Source organism: Falco cherrug, chromosome 8 (genome assembly GCF_023634085.1).
Source record: "Falco cherrug isolate bFalChe1 chromosome 8, bFalChe1.pri, whole genome shotgun sequence".
NCBI lineage: Eukaryota > Metazoa > Chordata > Aves > Falconiformes > Falconidae > Falco > Falco cherrug.
Window position 1 is genome coordinate 64,303,926 of NC_073704.1, and position 15,639 is coordinate 64,319,564.

At 48.2% G+C, this 15,639-nt stretch overlaps 1 protein-coding gene across 1 annotated transcript in view; it reads right to left on the minus strand.

Annotated features, from left to right (window-relative positions):
* The window catches only part of STK32A (serine/threonine kinase 32A), a 34,991-nt gene that overhangs the window by 8,090 nt on the left and 11,262 nt on the right, over positions 1 to 15,639 (minus strand). Inside the window, exons 4-7 of the mRNA XM_055719242.1 lie at positions 15,160 to 15,311; positions 12,347 to 12,520; positions 8,958 to 8,995; positions 3,240 to 3,329 (exon numbers count right to left, since the gene is read on the minus strand). Of these exons, the coding sequence (XP_055575217.1) occupies positions 3,240 to 3,329; positions 8,958 to 8,995; positions 12,347 to 12,520; positions 15,160 to 15,311 (454 nt within the window). The remainder of the gene's footprint in view (positions 1 to 3,239; positions 3,330 to 8,957; positions 8,996 to 12,346; positions 12,521 to 15,159; positions 15,312 to 15,639) is intronic.

The window sequence follows — 15,639 nt, forward strand, 5'->3', positions numbered from 1 at the left end:
TCTCCAGACCAATGGCACATGGCTGTAGATCGGCGCTTTACCAAAACACCGCTGCAGTGGGCATGAACCAGAGCGCAGAGGTTTCCCTGGGGCAGTTCATTCTGTGGTCTCTGTCAGGTTCCCCCCACTCTCAGCCTTGCAGCGCAGAGGCATCCCACCGCGCCCGCTCTGCTGCTCCCTGCAGCCACACTGCAGCACCCACCGGTCCCATCCTGCCCAGCACTGCACACCTCTCCGCCCTGACCCAGTTCCCAGCACCCCACTTTGCCCAGACACGTGCCTACCCTGGGAGCAGCCACCCCTTGAAGCCCTGACCCCGCCGACTAGCCGCATGTGCAATTAGCACTGGGAGGAACATTTTCTACTGTCTTGAAACCCAAGCAAGCGTTTCAGCTGCTCTGCCTTACTCTCCCCACCGGTGGAATGGGACTGCCAATAATTTCTGCTTCAACAGACTGTTACAAACCTTGATTGATTAATGTGCATAAATGATGGGATGGCCTGGAGAAACAGGTTTGCTACCACCTTGGTAACTGGAATGTTTAACATTCAATAAACACAATCCAATTTGTTTGGATTATAAAATGCTTTATGTGACTCCTGTAATCACCAAGAGATTCATCAGGCCCCGTTCGCTCCTGCAGTATACAAAGCACTGAAAGCCCAACCGTCTTGGCGCAGAGCCCTGCCTGCGCTGCTGTGCTCCCGGGTGCCCTAGAGCCCCACGGTCCCCTCCACAGGGATCCCAGCACTTCTCTGCCCCCAAAGCCCCAAAAGAACAAACTCTTTTTGCCAACACAGAACTTGCTCGTTACCTCACAGTGAACGTGCTTCAGAATAAGGACTGACCCTAATTCAGCGAATCTGGGCGTAAAATTGGCCTGAGCATCTCCTCACCTCCCCCAGCTCTCTGCCCTCAGCTAGTGCTCACTAGATCTTCATGCTGGAAAGCTGTTCCCATCCCACTCCTATCTCTGTTTCATATTTAAAAGTACTTCAGTCTGGCAGAGCCTAAATACAGCCTCACCCAGTGAACGGAAGTGGCTCTTCAGAAACATTAACATGCAGCGTAAATGCAGACATAGTGCCAACTGCACCCTGGGCAGGGGAAAGCAAATTTTAACTGCGCAAAGCCCGAGAGCCACAGCTTCTCAGAAGGAGGTTACCAGGCTAGCAGGCAGTGGGCCGAGGCATAGGCTGAAATGTGCTTTCTTAGCCAATAAATTTCCCTTTCGAGAGTAAGGAAAAAAAAGTACTGCAAGATTTTGGTGTCAGCTGGGAGGCAAGAATTGCTCTACACAAAACCAAAACAGGGAGCATGTTTTGTGTGTGTTTTTCTTTTTAAAAGGACTGCACCAGTGATGCAAAGGTGAAAGATCAACTCAGTCATCTTGATAAAAAGGAGACTCCCAGCAGATCACCCTAAGGGACTGGGCTATGCAACAGCTGTAGGGAGGCTGCATTATTTAGGCCTGAGAGGCAGCATTACGGTATGTGAAAGTATGTATTTTGTGTGTGCGGGGTTGTAGCTGTACCGAACTGCTTTCAGTTAGGGAAGCTGAATTTATGGTTACAAAGACTTTTCTGTGTCCTGTCTGCACAGGAGTTCTTTTAGCATTAACTCAGGGTGTTTCTCTCTGGTTCACCAGCTGCATGCCCTGGCCCCAATTCCTCCCAGATCTGTCACGGTTATTTTGCTCTCTGTTTACTACCTGTGCTTGTGCGCTAAGTCTCAAGTGGGTCTCTTGCTGTCTGAAAAGTCAGCTGCTTCACTGATTTGGACAGTAAGTGAACGTAAGTAAGTCTTCTGTACTCCCCTTATAAAGCAGAAAAGAAGGAAAATTTTTTGAGTACTAGGGAAGTGAGGTCTGCATGGGGGGCAATCACTGCGTGCCCTCCTTCCATGCGTGATGATTCGCTCATGAAGGCTGTTCCCCCAGCCGACCCCAGACTGCCACGGAGCAATCCACTGCTCCAGTCACCTTGTCCTGGGAGAACAGCCCTCCCTGCACACTCCTGCAGCTGCCTGACAAGTGCTCTTGCCTGGGACTAATCCCATCCCATTGCCTGGATGGTTTTTATTACTTCCTAAAACCTGCAGCTTTTGTGAACTGAGGAAAGAAGGGAAGGGGATGGTACAGAACTGTAGCAACCAGCCCAGCTACTCAGCTCCGCGGGCACTGGAGGCTGGTGCCACGCTGGCAGCGCAGCGTGCAGGATGTGCTCAGCACCAGGGCACCCACCCCACTGCCCCAGTGCACCCCCATCGCCCGGGCTGCACTTGCTGCAGCGACAGCCACGTTTACTGCTACCAGCAATACAGGTACAACAGCAGGGGTTTTGGAAAGACTGAAAAATAGGCTCAGCATTTATCTCCCGGCCGTGGCGGCCGCTCCCACCACAGCTGTGCCCCTTTCCTACAGGCACCGCTGCGCTCTGCACCCCCAGCGGTGCTGCCCTCCTGCCCTGCTGTGGGAAGGCAGGACGCCACCTCTGCAGCAGGGGCAGAAGCTGAAGCCTCACTTGCCTTTTTCTGATGCAGCCTGGCACCAGTGCAGCAACGCTCTCGACCACGTCAGCCCGATGCTAGAATATGGGCTCTTCCCTACCGCGCCAAGTGGATGCTGCAGTGCAGGAACACAGCAAGCCTTACATCCACTTGGCCCAAACACAGGCTAATTCTAGTTTTTAAAGCAGCCAATCTATATAAAAATTCCAATTATTGCTGGTGGTGCAGCAGTGTAAGACATGCTAATGTACTAAACTAGGGACTAACGTACGTAACTGGGGACTAAATACGAGCCTTTGTGCTTCGTTTTCCTCCTCAAGGCTAGCAAGAGCATTCCGTCATTGCTACACAGATTGACTGCTGCTTGTGAAATGCTCCAAGATCTCAAGAGCACAACTGTCTTTTTTTACAATGAAACCCATGCTGCACAGCATGCTATAACGGCACTAAACCCCCTGTTTGCAGTATGCTGGCTTTGGTCTGTGGTGTGATATCAGCACACTTTCCAGCTGGATCAGGGGGTGACTGGGGCAGGACTCCCACCATGTTCCCCTGCATCACCTCTCCAGTTTGCTCCTCATTTCAAACAAATCCACGTGTTTGGTTACATACCAGGAAGAAAAGAGTTCAAACTCTCATCAAAAAGGACTCCATCTGTATCCCACCGCAGCTGTCAAATCAAGCCCATAAAATGCTAATTCAAAAATACATAATTGTTATTGGTACTCACCCATATACGGCTTTGTGCCAGCAATGGTGGTGACTTGTATTTCTTTAGTCAGCATCGTGGCAATATTGAAATCAGTGATGTGCACATGTCCTGAAAGAGAAAGGTTAATGTGTAACTTGATTTGCTTTAATTTCCCACAAGAAACAGCTTTGAATCGGAAACATTAAAGTAAAATACTCCATGGAAAGGAATTTCCAGGAAAAAAAAATATTCTGGTGGGAGAACTGGTAGAAAGTATCTCAGCTTGCAGGCTGCTTACAGATGTATCTTGTTACATCAAACATCCTCTTATTTACCCTTTGGGAAGAAAAAAAAAGTATGGAGTTCTCCAATAAGTTATTTTATGATGACTGTTTTAAGTCTTCCTAAACTTGGGAGGAAGAGAGCTGAACTTTTCTCACAGAAAAAATTCCACTATGTTTTTTTTGGATAAAAAAAAAATCTTTATATTTTTGGCTTTCTACCTGTCCTTTGCTGTTCCCAGGTACTGAGTACTCTCCATCTTCCTCTCTAGAATGGAACAAAATACCTTTGACAGAAAGCAAAGGAGCCTCGCGCAAGAAATTCAGACACTGCGAAAACCCCCTTGGGGGGCGAGTAGGAATGGTTTCTGCTATCACTGCTACCATATGCACCACTTTTGCCTGCAAGTGAAAAGGAAACAAGAGGTGGACGTCACTTGCAGGGATGAGAAAGGAAATGCTTCCACCTCGCTCCTGCTGGCTCTTTTTCTTGCATTCTTTTTTTTTTTTTTTTCCCCAAGCACTTATTATTCCTTATTCACTAAACTCATACCAGTGAGCAGACAGTCTCATACAGCAGTACAGGTGGTAGCACAAGGCTGGCTTCATGGAAGTGAATTGCTGTGAAACTTGCCGGTTAATTCAGCCTAATTCTGATCAAAGGCTGGCAGCCTTTTCCTCTTCCTGACCTCAGGCAACTTCTCCCAAGGCACTGAACTTGCTCAGCCCTGACAAAGGTGAGCTCATTGTCAAAACATCAGGTGTTTTGTGTTGTGTTTTGCAGACTCATCACCCTCCTCTGCAATAACAGGGGGTGGCTGAATTGCTGTTGTTTCCTCTCACCGCAGAGATCAAATCAAAGTGGTTTCCTACTGATGGAGATGCTGTGACAGTACTTCCCTCCATCATTAGCTTCAACAGCTAGAAATTCACTGCTGCTTTAGTTCATGAGTTAAAATAGAACACAGTCACCTCTGTACATCTCAGAGTTGATGCTTTGGTAATGAACTTCTGTTGTCTTGCCTGGATGCTACAAAACATTTAAGTAAATCTTTACCATTGTTCCTGTCTGTTATATGAGGGCAGAGATACAAGTTTTCCTGCTGCAAATACCTGATCTAGCTGGGAAAATGTGAGGAACAAGAGCAGAATTTGTGATTTCACCCAAAAATGCTGTATCACATCCCTGTTCCTGCCTCTGTCTCTTCAATGACAGGGTGCAAAAGGGACCCTGGAGCGTGCGCGTCCAGCCGGTGTCCTGGAGGAGGGCTGGATCCACGCATACAGCTCTGCTGGAGACAGGCTCAGAGCGGCTCATGTTCCCAGCAGAACTGCTGGAAGCACGTGGCCTGCCGTGCTTTATGAAAACCCAGGCACATTCCCTGTTTGCGCTGCAGTTTCCAGGGACAGGGACCACCTCTCTGCTAGTGCTGGCTCCTGCCTCGTGCTGAGCCCTGGCACACGCACCGCCCGACACTGCTGCCAGGCACACAGCCCGGGCAGATGTGGCGCTGATCCAGAAGGCCCTGGGATCACACTGAAACCACTTCACTTCCATGTCAGCATCTGGTGAGGACGAGCAAGTTCTCCAGCCCCTCCCTGTGAAGTTACCATCCAGCTCTCTGGCAATTCCATATTCCACCATCGGAGTGCCTGGGGCAGGGGGAGGGCAGCCCCGTTCAGGTGGGACCTGTCTTCACACCTGGGGGTCTCTGGGCTGCCAGCCCCACCCAGGCACAGATTTCCTTACCAAAGCTGCGGTGCTTGCCAGGCTTGTGCAGGAAGGAAGGAAAATGGGAGGTCCCTCTGGTGAGCCGTGGGCACTGCTCGGAGAATGCGAGTGAGGTGTCAGAGCTCACCTCTCACACCGTACCCGGTGGATCTGTCAAGAGCATACATCCCTCCTCGCTGCTTACACCACTCTACAAAACCAGCCAGGTCTGTCCACAAAAGAACAGGCGTCAAATCGCTGGGGAATACTTGAAAGAAAAGATTGACACACACCTGTCTTGTCTGGATAAGTCCTCTATGTCCTTGCATTGTTTTTGTTTCATCCCCAGCTCTTGTTCCACTTTGTAGGGAGCTGTTTTCATAAATATGAATCATAAAGACTTATGAAGAATTTGATATTCCAAGCACAAATGCGCCTTTCTCTGGATGCATCTTTTAAACAATTCACTTCAAATAAATCACAAGTTTTATCAACTAGCCCACTTGGGGAATTACCAAATCAGGCCAATGAGGCCGGGGAAGAAGGCTCATATGAGGAGGCTGAACAGCAACGGCCGCGTTGCAGACTGGGGTGGACTGGGCGACCAAGGACAGCAGCTACTGGTAACCGAGAGGGATGTGCTGGGTGCTGCTGCTGGGCTTTAGGGTCAGACTTCAAGGCTGGTGTTTTCCTGATTGCTCAGCATCCCTAACTCAGCCAGTTTCGAAACAGCACAGCCAGAGCTGTCCTGCGGGCACCATGTCCTTCCCGAAGCACATCCCGCCTGCCTGAAATTGGCACTTTCAGATCAAGCCTTTGGTTCCACATTAAGGCAAAGAATTTTCTTACTATATTCAGCACCTCCGTTACTACGCAATTCCTTCACCTTCCTAGAGCATCTTTCATGCAAAAAATATAAGGCTTCTGCAGATTCAACTAAGATAACATTCTAAAGAATATGAAACAAGAGACATTAGGAGCTGTGGGGTATGGAGGATCTTGGACAGGCTGTGCCTTAACTTCCTTATCTGTGTTGAGAGGGCAAACAGGCTACGTGTGCAGTGCCTGCATTAGCGTCAGCTCACCCATTTTAGCACTGCCCTTGAGAACCTTTCGGCAGTGGTACGAGAAATAACACTGAGCCAAGTCATTATGGGGCTCTTGCAAAAAAACTCTCAGTTTTACTAGAGATAAAATTGAGCTTTTCTTCAATTTTATTAGACAAATGACCTGGCCAAAAACTCCTGGTGAATTAGTGACCATTCCTGGAAACTGCCATCTGTTATAGTCTGTTATTCCCAGGTGAGCCGTGCTGTCACTGAGCCAAATCAATAGACTTATTAAAGGAGGAAATCACTTTGTGCTTGGAATGACTGCTGAAGGTGGTCATCTGCTGAGGATCTTTTCATCGTGGGACCTGATCCCAATCTCTGATGTTGGACAAGTGCTTTATTTATTGCACAGCAAGACATTTGCCCAATATTCTACTTTATTTATGGCTCACTTTAATTTCTTTGCTGAAATTGATATGGTAATACAGAATGTCACTGACTGGGGTGACAGAGGCAAAAGCATGAGGTGTGTGTCAAGTTCATGACCGTCACCAGCAGGACAATACACTTCAATGTGTGGCATCACGAGAGGCATTTGTGCTATTAAAAACTTGAGCCAGCCTCCTACACAAAGATCAGACGACGGACACAAGGGCTCCAGCAGCCTTTCCAGCAATTTACACCGGCAAAAAGAGTGCTGTGGTTTGTAACAGACGTGGGTGCCTTTTGACATGCAAATCTGAAAGGGTGAAGGAGTCACAGCTGGTGAGGTACTCTACAGCTGGAAAGGCAGATGGGCCAAAGGACAGAGTTAGGGGGCAAGAAGAATCTAAACAATGAAGGACTGAAGTCTGATTGCTGAAGGTCTTTGGGTGCCTCCGCCTCTCCGAGGACTGATCTCAATCAAGAACATTATGAAAAATTGATATTGGCAAATAGCATCTATTATGTGATCATGGTTGTGAAAGCCTGCTGAAGGGAGAGGGGGAAGAATGGGGAGCTGCAGCTCCGTTCATGGGGAAAGAAATCCTGAAAAACAAGCACAATCTACTAGGCTAAATATAGATAAACAAGCTACAATAACAGTTGCTCTGGGGACAAGAAGGAATTGAACTGTGTGTGCACGAAGCTTTCTGTATGCATGAGGGGACACACCTTTGCTGCCATGGATGAGGAAAAGAAATACTACAAGTCATAGTCAGAAGGACACTGAAGTCAAGGGTACAGCCACAGAAAATAAGTCTGAAACGTCTGCAACAGACAGCTAAAAGACCACAGCGAGCAGAGAATGGGCTCAAAAATCAACCTAAATTGCAGTGTCATTATAGAAGTCTGCAGGTTCCGTCCTGCTGGGCTGAATGCAACCACAGAGACAAGCGAAGCTTCCCCTGCCCTGTTCCTTCCCTCCTCGGGGACTGCTGACCTGCACCTCCGCGGCCCCAGTGCTCGCGGGGGGCTGCATCACCCTGGTCCTACAGGGTGTGGAGGCTCTTGGAAGATGGTGACATCGAGAGTGTTTGCTGGTGAGGACGGACCGACCGCAGCCCTGCGCAGCGCTGGCAGGGAGGGCAGCCCCAGGAGCCTGGTCCTGCCTGGCCCAGCAGGTCCACAGCCCATCGGTGGGGGCTGGCAGGAGGGAGGAGGGGGCTCTGCATCAGTCCACGTGTGGGGCAACAGCAGGAGAAGCACCGAGTGAGGCAGGAGAACGCCTGCTGCACTTGGGGGCAGAAGCACCTTTGCTGACAGCTCCTAAATAAATAATCAGCTAGCACTTTGAAATTAGAGGTCATACGCAAAACGGGGAGAGTCTGGGCTCTGGTGCTGCCAGGCAACCCTAGTCACACAGGAGAGCCACCAGCATCTCTATTACAGCCTCTGGAGTCATAATGAATTCAGATAAGCTTGCTCCTGCACTGACTCTTTCTCTTTGAGTACCTTGCTGTAGTTGCTAATGAAGATTTTCCACCACAAGCCAGTTACACAGGTTTTCAGAAAAATATGAAATGACGAAGTATTTTTCTAATGAGTTAAAAGCTAATAAATGGCAGAGAACTCTCACTATGAGAGCTTTGCCAGTGCAAAATGTGTCTAGAGAGTAATGCATGAACATAGAGTTTTGTCTAAGAAAAAAAAAAATGATAGCAACAGGTATGATAAATCCAGCCCCAAATCCTCTTTGGAGCTCCCTCCCAATGTCAAATGCTCAAGAAAGAAGACAATACCTAAACGAAGACTATCTATTCAACCATAATTCATTCTGTTGGTGAGCATATGTTACACACAGCCTGCAATTACATGAGCATTTCCATTCAAATATATACAATTTGAGCAAGTTTTAAGCAAGAGCCAAGGTCTTAAAATAAGGTCTGCTAGGCAACTGACCACAAGCAGCACAAAATGTCTCACCACTGTCTTCTAGGGACACCATTAGGTCAATCGACCAGAAGGAGGTGCTGATTAAACACTAAAGCCCCAGAAATACCACAGCATCAGAGGGTGCCCAGCGCCCTGAAGGTACTAGATGCTGCTGCTCAAAAAGCAAAAGACAGCAACCAGAACACAAAGGGATAGCCCTGCTCCCAAATGAACCGAGGGAGAGAAAGCAACACAAACCGAGGAAAACTGCAAGCACCTGAACTTCAGCTTGGATGTTCCTGTTTCTGACTCTGCTTTTATGCATATGCATGAGGACTACAAAGCAACTGGCACTTACCATGCTCATCCAGTAAAATGTTGTCAGGCTTGATGTCTCTAAGAGAAAAGGCAGAGAAAACAGCCATTAGCCTAGAAAAGCGACATGAAACACTGCTGCAGGCAGTTCAGGGAAGCCCAAGCTCTGGACGGACACACTTCCAGCAACATTGTGCCCTAGAGGGTGCCTTTGCTGGGGGTCTCCAGCTCTGATGTTCCTGCAGGGTTTGATTTAGGTACAAGAAAATGACTAATCAAACAAAGCAGAAATGGTGGTACAGGGCTATGGCTGCGAAGGCTGCTGTGGACTCAGGCAATCCACTGAAAAGGTTAGGGCTTCTTTTTATCTTTTTCCTTTTTTTACTTCTTGATCTGTTTCAATACTATATTGAGAGCTGTGCCCCATCTCTGCGCTAGAAGCAAAGGGGTACCCCACCGGTTTTATTCCTCAGTAAAAAACCACCAACAAAATAATAATACCTATAGCAGTGCTGTAGGGAAATGCTTTCTGTTGAAGTGAGAGCATGTACACCTGATACACCTGCTGCATCCACCCGAGTGACTTTACAAGATACTACCTGGTTTTAATGAGCTCATTACATCAGTCCCCATTCACCCGCTGTCAGCCTGAGCCAGGCACCTGGCAACTTCATGCCCCTGAGACTGTCACCTCCGCAGGGCAGGCACTGGTGCAATAACCCTGTCCCCTCTCGATGCTTCCCAGCTGGCCCAGGGGGTCAAAGGGAAGAAATGAGCAGGTTTAGGATTTTATCTTCAAAAATGCAGTCACTGACCTAAAGTTTGGATTCACCTAGCCACCTGGAATCAAGAATAGGCAATATATCTAATTACCATGTAATAGCTTACAGTGCTCTGGTATCTTCTCACCCAAACTCCTTCCAGCGGGTTATAAACACCAGTTGCCTTCCTCGTGCTGTGCCCCATCACACAGGTAAGTGTTGTGAATCAAAAGAGTATGGGGCGGCTTCAGGTAAGCAAAGCTGTGCCATAAGTTTAGAGCCAAATGGTCCAGGTGCTCAGGAGCTCTGAATTTGATAGTGAAAAATGGTGATGCTGCACTTGGCATTTCTGAGAAAGCACTAATTTAAGCAAAAACTTTAAGGAATGTTTCAGCAAAAAGAGTTTGAAACAAAATGGATTCTTTCCATCTCTTGATACAAAAATATTTTCAAAGTTTCAAAATGAACTATAAAGACAGGTTTTCATTTCTCATCCAGTTTCCGACCTTTTAACTTTTTTTAATTTCCACTGGGGCCTTTCCTGATCTCACTCAGTCTGGTATGCAGCCTATGGAAATATACCAGCACAGTGAGATCATTACCAGGATGCAAACAACGAACCGAGATAATTTTTTTTAGTTGATTATTTGTACGTTTATTTTTTGTAAACTGGTTATACCATTTCCTAGACTGAAAAAATTAACAAATATTTCCCACTCTTCTACATGTAGGTGGGAAATAACTCCAGCCATCAGTCTGTGCTTGCTGTCTCTGCATGGCTTTGTTCAAGCGACATAAACAACCGCTTGCCTGTCTCCTGATGTTCCCAATTACAGATGTTGCAACATAATTGACTCAGCCGAGTCACTTTATCAATATAATTCTGTCCCACTGGGTTACAGTGTTAATTAAACAACTTGCATCACAGTGTTGATTAAATAACTTGCAAATTTTACAGATTGCCATACATGTTTTGTTGTACTCGATTCACCTTAAACATGTATAGCTGCTGGAAATGCACATTGCAGCCTAAACTTTAGCTTCTCCCACCCATATTTACAAATAACTTTCCAGGAACTCGCAGAGGCTTTGCCCTTTGGCTGTCTGCTTTGTACCTGGACGGCCACAGCACCACAGGGATGTGGCTCAGAACAGGGACCGCAGCCCACTGGGCACCCCGTGCGCCCACAGCTGTCATGTCCTTCATCATTATGAAGAACAGTCTCCTTCTAACACAGACTCATTGAACCTCTAGCTCTGTAGTCCTATAAACCCTACTACTAGTTGCAATGCATTGCTAACAGAGGAGGATTTCCTCCCCGTGCTTCCCTTATGCCTGTGCCCCCCTTGGTTTGCTCGGGCCAAGGCAACAGCGTGAGGATTCACCCCTCGCAGCCCAGGACGGAGACAGCTGAGCCTGCACTCCATGTTTAATTCATGCTCATCCATTATTTGGTGCGGGCACACAGGTGCTGGGTGGTGAGGGCCAGCGTGAAGCCCCCGTCACCACACACCAGCCTCGTGTCCCAGGGCACAGCAGTGCCCGCAGAGCTGGAACGGGCAGCAGGGATGGGCTGCCTGCCTGCCCGCAGCGGGTGCATCGAGGTACAAATCCATGCAGGTACAAACCAAAACCAGCAGCATGGAAGGTGAGACTCCTGAGAAAGTGGGAGCGACCCCCAGGGTGGGCTGCCTGCAGCCAGCAGGGCAGAACCCCCCAGGGCTCCGGGGCTCGCTGCGGGCACGGCAGCCCTTTGGCTTTCATCGCTCAGGAACGGCGGCCAAACGCTACCGGCACCAACACACATTAGTCTTTACCAGCCCCTCAGCAGCACGCTCCTTCCCCTACTGACAACCCACATAACCTCAGGTTTACATTTTGTACCATGGTTCATGTTTACACCTCAGGAGAATGCTCTTCTGGAGCGATGTTTATACAGGAGACGGTAACCTTGCCGCCTCTATTAACCCCCCGCTAGTCCCTCCCTGTTCGTCACCCCTGCCAGCAGCCACTGAGTCACAGCCCCCAGACCGGCGAGGCTCGCATTGCCCGGTGTGCCAGTGGGAGCCAGCCCGTCTGTCCGCCCGGAGCCAAACCCTGGAAAAGCTCTACCTCCTGTCACCTTGCAGGCCTTCGAATGTGTGGGAAGAGCTCTAATATTTTTTCAGTAGCCATGAAAGGTCTTGGTGGCCAAAAAGAAACTCACCACTTCTAGAAAGAAATTTAACCTCGCACAGAAAAAAGCTGCATTTAGTCCGGTTCCTTGTCTTTCAGTGCAGCACAGAGAAGGGAGCAAAAGGAAGAGAGACCTTCAAGTGTGACAGCAGGGGAATTCCGAAGGCTGATGCCTACTCTCCCTGGACCAGGATGGATATTAATCAGCTACAACTAATTAAAGGTATTGGATACAGCTTTTTGCAGGATCAGCAAACAGATCAAATACGCTGTATCATAACTACCCCAGAGGGAGAAATAAGATGTTCTCTGTTGTACAGGGAATGCTCTTCTCTGGGAAGCCTAGTGTTTTACATAAAAGCAAACACATGTGGGAGAATATTTTGTTTAGCTCTTCAGCTTCTATTTGTCTTTTCTGTCACAGAGGAATGTCTACCCCTACTGCAATCTGCGAGCATCAGCCCCCCACCCCCCACCCCGAGGTCCCTGGCTGACCTGTGGATGATGTGCCTGCTCTGCAGGTAGTCAAGGGCCAGCACCAGCTCACAGATGAAGAGTTTCACGGTGCCTTCTTGGAACCGCACGTTTTGTTGGAGATGGTAACGCAGGTCCCCTCCAAGCAGCAGGTCTACAACCATAAACATATCTTCTTCATCCTGGAACGAGTACCTAAAACGGCACAAGCATGATTCAAGGATGACAATACTGAAAAAAGACAGGTTATAGAGGGACGTATGGCACCTGTGGGGATACTCATAATTTCTTGGAACTTTTTCACTTGGGAAATAGTAATTTCAAGACCTTTCCATGCTCCATTTCCCGCTGTGACTCTAACTCCCATTGTCATACTTGAGATGACGAAAATTTAGCTTCAGATCCGTAACGGGGTCAGAGCAGCTTGCATGACTGACTGCCAGCAGCCCACTAGAAGAAGAGGAACAGAGTTCTGATGTCAAACTTGCTGCTATCAGCCACTTCAAAACCAACGCCACATCCCAGCATCCCCAAAGCCATCACTAACAGCCTGCCGTGGTTTCCTCCTCCCAAGGGCTGTGAAGGGAGATGGATGGGGTCAGCGCTCAGGTGTCTATCGCGGGACACGAGTGGCAGTGACTGGCAGCACAGACCACAAAGAGCCCAGGAGGTGCGGACCACGCATTTTCATTTGGGGAGGACTTATTTGTTTATTGTTTGTTACCTGAATCTGTGCTGGCACTCTGTGAAAATTGTCCATAAAGCCTCCACTGCCCCAGCTAGCACTCGTGGACATGAGATCCCTCCAAGGGATCTTGGAAGATCCCTTCACTTGCTGCCAAGTGCCAGCTGGCCCAGCAATCAGTAACTCAATACAGCAGTGGAAATCCAGCTTGGAGCTCTGGATAACTGCTGTCTGTTCCCTTGGGGTTCACACTCTGCTCTTCAAGATGGACATTTAATCTTCTCCAAGCACCCAAGGGAACGGCTGTAGATCAATGCAGAGCAAGCACAGCCCTGCCCAGACTCACAGCGGTAGGCTGTGCACTGCAGGCACTCATAGCCAGGCTCTGGCTCTCCTGGCAGCAGCCTGTTAATAAATCCATTCGCTCAACACAACAGGGGATGCAGCTCCTATCTGCTGTTCCTCTTCAAGTGACCTCATTTGATGCAACTGTTTACACCAAGTGTCCCTTTCAGGCAGCTTATCAATCAGCTATGAGCTTTTTTCTCATGGATTTTTTTTTTTTCACCAATACACCAGCTTCTTGATGTGATGAGCAGCACCATGCACCAGAACACCACTCCTCACAAAGCTTGTACTGTGCGTATCACTCAGAGTGCAGGAAAGCTAAAGGAATGCTAAAGGCATCCCGAGGCCATGATAAGAACAGAAGTAGGGAAACTCAGATGATCTGCTCTGTACAGGTCTATACCTATGCATATGCTGTTTGGTTCTCAGCTGTGGAGTGAGTTTTGCATGGAACTGCCCGTTCAAGCAGGAAAGCAAAGTTTGGAGGTAAGCCCAAAGCTCCAGGAGGCCTAGATGTGTGGGTTTCATTCATACCTTAGAACAACACTGAATGGCAATACCATCAGAACCATGAGAGCTCACCTAACAGCACTCAAGTTACAAGAGATTTCAAAAAGGAACACAAAGTTACTCACAGAGCTGTGATTTTCAGTGTCTTAGGCTCATCTTTTGTGTTTAGCATTGGTAAATTCTACCTCATTCTAAAAATAAATTCAATATCCAATAAATGTAATTACACCCCTGCCCGCCCCGCCTCGAGGAATCCTGTAACTACAGGATGTTGGCCACGTTGCATGTTATTGCATCGTGCAAGACCACAACACTTGAAATGTTACTGGTGCCCTAATAAAATTAGCCTGGCATGCTCTAACAGTAATTGAGTCTTATTCAAAATTCCTTCCTACTGCCCCACTGCAGGAAAACGTGCTGAATCAAATGAAGGGGGAAGAATTAGTGCATCTTATATCACTCAGCTGGTCAATCCCATTGCTAACGGTTGAAAATGGACTATAACCAGAGCACGTAGGCTGCATTTATCAAGTACTCTTAAAGGAAAAAGACTCATGTACACATTTCCCCAATAGATACGTGGGTTTCTGCAAAAAAAATTTGAATGGTGTTATTTTCCTGTCAGTAAATTCAATGATAAATTGCTTTTATATTTGCTGATTAGCATCAACTCAGTCAAATACCAATAAGGTATTAAGGCAGCCTGTTTAAGGTACAAAATAAACTACAAAATCAGAATCCAGAGGGGATGAGAAGGAAGCATTGCCAAGGGAAACCCTGCAATCAGAGCACTGCTTGGCTATCGATCCTGTGCCCTTTCCGTTTGGTCCTGGGAGCTGCTGTTTGCTGCAAAAGAGCATTATTAAATCAAACTGGGTTATGGTAACGAGCGATACCTGTCAAGGAAGAAACCACAAGGGAACATACAAATAAACTCTCTTGTGCTTGTCTGGGGAGGGCCAAGGGAGATAACTTGTTTAATTAACCAGGATTCCCCTGAAGCCAGAGCCCTGGGACAGACAAGGAGCCCTGGGGCCGCTCCACAGGGCAAACACGTGTGTCCTCCTGAGCAGCGATGGGCAGGAGCTGCCGCCAGCCTCAGGCAGCCCACCCACTGCCCACCCACCCACCGCCAGCACCCAGCTCGGCGGGCAGCATGCCGCTGTCACGCAGCAGCACACCGGCTGCTCCCCAAACAGGCTGGCAGCGGGCAAGTGGGCAACTCCGGTCCCAAAGGCATCGTTAACTGACAATGCCAACCCAGCCAGTAAGCAAAGGGACATTATCTTACCATAAATTAACCAGGAAAGGGTGTTCCAGGCCCTGCATAATCTGCAGCTCCTTGAAAACATTTCTCACTTCATTACGCTCCACGCACTTCTGTTTATTCATGTATTTCATGGCATACATCTTCTTGGTGTCGTTCTTTTGCACCACGCAGACCTAAGTGAGCAAAGCAAGGGATAAATCAGGGATGATCCATCAGCACATTTAGGCAGCTAAGGCATGGTCACGCCAGCGTTCTCCAGTGGTGTTAGTGAAGTCCACGCTGCCGAGCGCTCTGTGCTCTGACGCTGCAGCATGGGACATGGCCAGCAAATCTCTCACCTGGTTTTCAGCCAAAGAAGAAATTTTGCTGGGGAGAAGGTGATGGGAAGGAATTTATCACCACAAAGATAGGAGACAGGGAATCACACACAAGTCAATATTTTATTTTATAGCACTAACTAATCCCAGCGTGCTTGTCCCTCCCTCACCAGTTACTGTCTGG